Genomic DNA, 7075 nt, shown 5'->3' with positions numbered 1-7075 from the left:
TTTTAAGTCGGCAATAATCACCACATTTACATATATTGGCTTCCTCAATATTCACTGAATTTTGCGACATTTGATAAAAGACAATGATTAGAAGAGAGAAACGAGATAAACAAGAGAAATATTGGAGATTTAGAGAAAGAAGAGAAAATTGGGGATTTAGGGTTCTAAAATGGATTTAAGGGAAGAAGAGAAATTATCGTTAAGATTTTAACATTGGGGGAGTTAAATGCAGGCAAAAAAATGGGAGAAAAACAGATTCGCACACCCCATTTGCGTGACTCACAAATGTTTTGCCATGTAGGCAAAAAAATGCTTAAATGGTTCTAATCTTGGCTGGTAGAGGTGTTCAGTTCAATAGGTACCAGGTCTAGTTGAAATGTCTAAATAAATTATTTGAACAATTATAAGAGGCCGCAGAGAACTTAAGCCATATTTTGAGAGATTGTAGGCCTTTAATAAAATATTTTCAAAATTGATTTAAGTTGTCTTAGTACCATTTTAATCCTCAATTAAGGTTGTTTATTGAAATAATTTTAATAGTTTTACCATTTATGAGAAAACACACGTGTGCAAATAAAACTTCGATTTTAAATTATAATTTCACGTGCATCGCCAAACAGGGTCCTTAATTTAACAACACATCTTCAAAAACCCTCCAAAGTAAAAAGTAGGCAAACAAATTGAAGGTGCGTCTCCGCCAGCTAAACAAACAACAATTGTGCAAAATTAGGGGACAGATTGAGAAGCAATCGATGAAGAGAATTGGTATGAGTTACTTGTGCAATGGTATTCCGTTTCTCTCTTACTTTACTACTTCCCTTTCTGTTAGACCTTATTCTTCATCCCATGTAATTGGGTTACCCATCAATTTTGAGAATGTCAAGTGTTTAGATGAAGCTGTAATTCTCTTTACGCAAATGGTTACAATGAAGCCTCTTCCTTCTCTTGTCGATTTTTCTAAATTATTTAAGACTATGATAATTATGAAGCATTATTCTGCTGTTGTTTCTCTTTTTCGAGAAATGCGCAAATTGGGTATCCCAATTAACGAATTCATTTTGAGTAATGTGATTAATAGCTATTGCCTGATGAATCGTGTTGAATGTGCATTTTCTATATTACCCATTTACCTCAAGAATGGTATTCCATTTAATGTTGTCGCCTTTAACACACTAATTAGGGGATTCTTTGCTGAAAATAAGGTCAAAAATGCCGTTGCATTGTTCAAAAAATTGGTGCGAGAAAAGATTTGTGAACCTGATGAAGTCATGTATGCAACCGTCATGAATGGGCTTAGTAAAGGGGGTCATACGGAGAAGACTTTAAGTTTGCTCCGGTTAATGGAACAGGAAAACACTTTTCCTAAGCCTGACATATTCATCTACACCATTGTTATAGATGCGCTTTGCAAAGATGGAAACTTTGATGTTGCTATCACTCTTTTGAACGAGATGAAGCAGATAGGAATTCCTCCTAACGTAGTCACGTATAATTCATTGATTGATGGTATGTGTAAGCTTGGTCAGTGGGAAAAGGTTAGGAATTTTGTCTCTGAGATGGCCGTGAACCTTAATATTTGTCCAGATGTGTACACCTTCAACATAATGATAGATGGACTATGTAAAGAAGGGAAAGTTGCAGATGCTGAGGAATTAATGAAACACATGGTCAGAAAAGGTGTAGAGCCTGATATAATCACCTACAATACGATAATGGATGGATATTGTTTGTGTGGTCAACTGGATGAAGCAAAGAGAACTTTTGATATCATGATAGATAAGTGCATTGAGCATGACATTATTAGCTATAACATACTAATAAATGGATACCATAAGAAAAACAAATTGGTCGAGGCCATGCAATTGTTTTGTGAAATTTCCCAAAAGGGATTAAAGTCTAATATAGTTACCTACACTACTATCTTGCAAGGTTTGTTTGCAGTTGGAAGAATTGGCGATGTGGAAAAAATTTATGCCGAGATGCTATCTATGGGCCCCGAGCCTGATATACACACTCATAGCGTATTGCTCAAAGGTTATTTTATGTATGGGCTTGTTGAAGAAGCTATGTCGCTCTTTAAAAAGTTGGAAAGAAAGAGAGAAGTTACTAGTATTGCATTTTACAGTGTTGTCACTAATGGATTGCGCAAAAATGGTAAACTCGAGGAAGCTCGTGCTATTTTTGAGAAGCTTTCTTTCATTGGATTGCTTCCGAATGTTAGAACATACACGGTAATGATAAATGGATTTTGTCTGAAAGGGTTGTTTCATGAAGCTAAAGATATTCTCAGAAAAATGGAAGACAGGGGTTGCTTTCCAAACAATGTCACTTACAATGTTATTGTGCAAGGATTTCTCAGGTACAACAAAATTAGTGAAATGACATCTTTCATGAAGGAAATGGTTGGAAGGGGCTTCTCATTTGATGCAACTACAACCGAGTTATTGGTAAAGATTATAAGGAAGAATCCTTCTGTCCTTCATATGATACCAGAGCTTCACTCGGGAAAAAAACAGTGAATATTTCTTTCGCTTGGTTTGGTTTATTCGCGTATACTCTGCCACTATTATAAATTTCCTTTTCACCCTTGCAAAAGAGACGACATCCAATGCAGTTGAAGTAGCTGAAACAATGGCAGCCAGAGTGTTTCTTGAGCTTTCCAGGCACTTATTGCGGAGGTACATCACTTTTGATATTTTGATTGTTTTTCCACTCTTCTATGTTTTGGAAATCAGATAAATAATGTGAGTTCCTTTAGGGCTACTCTTTTGAAGTGCAGGGATATCATTGTGAGTGTTATTTAGTTATCTTCAGGTACTATCATTTTGGTAATCAATAACAATTGCCGTAGCTTAAAATGTTATGAAAACAATCTTTTTGACAAGTTCAATCTATCTTTCTGTCAATGAACCATATAGTATGAATATATTCAATTATGGATGGTCAACACAATATTTGAATTATAATTTTTTGGAGCTTTATGTATGAACCAAAAGTACTGGATGATCTTTCGGGAATTGAATTTTTAGAACAATAAAATTTCCTAACTTTTCCTTTTTTGGTAAAATAAAGAAGAATTTTATTACCAAAGTAATGGTATGTACAATTTTATTGCCATTTTCAACCAACTAAGGAGATGGAGGGAAGGGATTTCTTTTGAAGATGTAGAAATTTTTATGCAATTCTCTACTGTAATTGTTTCAATAACTTTTTAATGTATTCCTTACATGTTATTTCAAGGATATGCGGAAAAGGGGTTTTGTGTCAAATCTTATACTTCAACATTGTGTTATATTGGCGGTAATTTACTTTAATTAGTGAGATGGGCACAGCAGAATATTGAATAATCACATAGGAAATCTTCACTATGCTTGTAGTCACTGTAAGGTATGCAATGATCTTCAGAAAAAGAAAAAAAACCTAGTGATATTGGGACGTATTTTAGTTTCTTATACTAATAATAATAATTATTTTACTAAGTTAAAGAAGACTAGTTTACAGTTTTGTTTCTAAACGAATTCTGATTTTTTAGTATGAATTCTGCATAGGACTTGTCATGTAAGTTATCTTATGAACTGCTGTGTCCTTTCAGATACTAAGTTCGTATCTAAGCTTTTATACTTATTCTCTTTTGTGCCTTGTTTAAGATTGAAATAATTATCTTGCTCTTGAACTCAGGATTTCATTACTATTTTCTTATTGTTTGTGTTCCACTGGAAGATGAATTGTTCTTCCATTACAAAGCCTTACCTTTTTTATTATTTTTCAAAAGAAGTGCCTTAAATTGTCGCCAAATGACATAAAAACTACCATTATTTGCTAGTAAAGGCGCTATTAAGGTTAGTAGCTATTATGAGTTATGACTAATGTGGGTATAGAGCTACAAGTTTAAACTTGTTCTTTGGCTACTAATCATTTGTCTAATGTTTTTCATCCCAGGGAAATAATAGACCATTGCAATTCTCATTTTTTGTTGGAGTCTTTTCACTCTTTTGAGTTAATTGGGAATTTGAAGACGTGAAATTGGAGGCTATATCTCTCAATGATCAGGTCTGTCTGTGACTCACTGTGGTGGAAAATTCAGAAAGACGGCAAGTTTATTGTCGAAGTATGTTATAATTATTTTTTCGGGAATATGGGAGGCATTCACAAGGACTGGCCATGGAGAATAGTTTGGAAGACAATTGCATCCCTGAGGGCCGACATGTTTCACTTGGATCGCTACTCCTGAAGCTTGTTCTGTGCAGCAGATGCTTTTTGTGTGCAAGTGCCAATGAATCAGTAAATCATCCACCGCTTCACTGCACCATCAGTAAACAGTTCTGGACAATGTTTCATGTTATTTTTGGTGTCCAATGGATCATGCCAGGATGCATTAAACGTACACTATGCAGCTTCACTACACAATTGCTGTTCTGGTCTATTTTAATGGGGAGGAATGTTTAGACGTTTCAACGACAAGAGAAGCAAGAATAAAAAGGTATGGCAAGACTGGATCACCGTTGGGATATGGAGCCAAAAATTATACTTTGAAATAACCCATGACTCGTCTAAGGGCTTCAAAATGCTTTCTTTTGTGTATAGGAATTCAAGAAATAGTTTTTCACTGATGAGCGTTGAGCTCTTGATTACACTTTGGAACTGTTTTATTTGGTTTCTCTACTTCCTCCCAAACATTTGAAAGTAGCACGATAATCTTAGCAATGTAATGTCTATCAAGATTACACATGTTTAGTCTCTCAATATCAAATGGTATAGTTTCCAGTAATGGTATGTTCATGTGATGCCATTTCAATACTAGAGGAGCATGACAGATAGATCAAAGGGGTATTTGAGAACTCGATGCACTAAGCTCTCACTGTGCTTGGGTTCAAGGAAAGGGCCAGAAAATAGAAGGGTTTAACGTGGACAATCCTACCTTGCATTTCGAGATCATTCCGTGGCTTCAACCCATCACCTCCCAGTCAAGTCGCAGCAACGAGGCTCCCCTTCACAATGCAGATATGTTACAAAAAAGAAAAAAAGTCAATTGTGGAAGGTTGTTACAAACGTTGTTGCAGTGTCCAAAAGACTAAAGAACAACTACTACCTAGGAACATCGACCGGATCATTTCTCACTATGTAGGAAAAAAAATTTGAGAAGAAAAGGCAGTTAAGAATATGTCAGTATCTTATTTTGATGAAGGTAGGATATCATAAAAAGCATCAAGAAGATGCAAAGAGATAGTTTGTCAGCTCATTTACAAAACTAGAGAACTGACAAAGTTCAAATAGATGTCGGAATGAACCTTTTCAAAAAAAAATGGCAGAATGGTCTGGTGGACCCTTGTACTTGTATCTATTTGTATTGTGAACCCTTATACTTATCCTTTTGTCATCTGGACCCCTGAACCCATCCAAACTCAACATTTTAAACACTTTTTTTGATGTGGCATCCTATATGGAAAGACTCCACATGGAGCGTGTGATACACACAAGGTAAGAGCGTGAGATGCCTTAAAAATAAAGTAACGGTCAGATTTTGACCTTTAAAGGCCATCTTTCTTCTTTATTTTCACTCAAACACCATTGTTGGACAAATTTGAGCTTTTTTCTCCTCTTTTTCTCGATTTTGTCTTTTCAAATTTTTTTCTCTTTTATTTTTGGTGCCTTTATGTTTTCCTTCGATCTACTCATCTTTTTTTTGTGTGTGATTCTATTGTATTTTTGTTTCATCTTTTTTTTTTGTGTGGTTCTATTGTATTTTTGTTGGTTTGATTTTGTTGGTCTTCACAATGACAGTTCGATGTTGCTACTGTGGAATATATGCTGAACTAAAGACATCAAGAACACCAACTAATCCTGGAAGAATGTTTTGGGGTTGCCAAAAATATTCATCCGGTAATGGGTGTGGATTCTTCCGATGGGCTGATGCAAATGATTCAACATGCCAAGAACAATACAACACTAAGAATCCATCAACGAGTTCAGGGCAAGGAAGACAAGGAAGACAAGGAAGACATAGAAGACATAGAAGACAAGGAAGGCAAGGAAGACAAGGATCAAACACTAGTATTGATATCACTGTTATTGTGATTGTTGTTATTTGGTTTGTAGCCGTTATTTTTAAGATATATTAATTTGTACTAGGTGTTATTTGATAATGAAATGGACTGCATTTGCTTTAGAAATCTAAATAGCAACTTCATTCAAACACAAATTCATACAGAAAAACAAAGTCTTCCTAATAGCAACATAACACAAATTCATGTAGGCGCCATTCATATACAAAAACAAAGTCTTCCTAATAGCATAACCAAAACAATTGGGATCAAGTCATTAATCAAAATAAAGTTAGTTGGGATCAAGTCATTAAGCTAAACCAAGTGAAATCTAATGTGTGCCTTGAGTGCTTGGTGTGCCTTGAGTGCTTCTGTAACTCTCCTCCCGTAGCTGCCTTTGAGTAATTGCAGCTCTTCCCTTCCACCTTAGTCCATTGGGTTTGTAACCAAGATCAATATTGGTAGGAGTTGAACTTGACAATGTAGCACTATGTAATACCCTATCAGTATTTCCAGACTGAGAGAACAACAAAAATCTTAACTTAAAGATGAGCTAATATCAATTAAAGCAATTTAATGTGTTTAAATGATAAAATACATACCCTCGCAGTTACACTGCCACCTGATCCAAATAAGAGACCATAACCAGTTGTCTTTGCTTTTTTTGGTCTTGGTTTCTTATATGCAAGAGTTGCACCACCTCTCAAAGCTGTGCTAGTCTTTCTTTTTTGGCCACCTGCACTAGAAGTTGATTGTTGAGCACTAATTAGACCTGCACTTGGAGTGCAACCTGCACTTGGACCTGCACTTGGACCTGCACTTGGAGTGCAACCTGCACTTGGACCTGCATTTACACTTGACTGGCTTCCAGCAGTTGCAGCACTTGCAACACTTGTTCCAGCAGCAACATTTGAAGTTGCAGCACCTGTTCCAGCAGCAACATTTTTCTACAAACATATTTTAAAGTCAAAAGTATAACAAGAGTAAAATTCAGTAACAAAGAGACATTAAAGCACAACTTACCAGAGTTGGAC

At 35.7% G+C, this 7075-nt stretch overlaps 1 protein-coding gene across 1 annotated transcript; it reads left to right on the top strand.

Moving 5' to 3' along the window:
- Positions 1 to 695: 695 nt before the first annotated feature.
- Positions 696 to 4594, top strand: LOC125875227 (putative pentatricopeptide repeat-containing protein At1g12700, mitochondrial). Its single transcript, XM_049556329.1, has 2 exons — positions 696 to 2678; positions 3940 to 4594. The coding sequence occupies exon 1, from the start codon at positions 753 to 755 to the stop codon at positions 2517 to 2519; it is 1767 nt and encodes a 588-aa protein (XP_049412286.1). The 5' UTR covers positions 696 to 752; the 3' UTR covers positions 2520 to 2678; positions 3940 to 4594.
- The last annotated feature ends 2481 nt before the right edge of the window (positions 4595 to 7075 follow it).

Source organism: Solanum stenotomum, chromosome 8 (assembly GCF_019186545.1).
Source record: "Solanum stenotomum isolate F172 chromosome 8, ASM1918654v1, whole genome shotgun sequence".
Classification (NCBI taxonomy): Eukaryota; Viridiplantae; Streptophyta; class Magnoliopsida; order Solanales; family Solanaceae; genus Solanum; species Solanum stenotomum.
Note: the sequence above shows the minus strand (reverse complement) of the source record. Positions and strands in the feature narration are given on the sequence as shown.

Coding starts and splice junctions, on each gene's coding strand:
- LOC125875227 (XM_049556329.1), top strand. CDS start 753: ATGAAGAGAATTGGTATGAGTTACTTGTGCAATGGTATTCCGTTTCTC.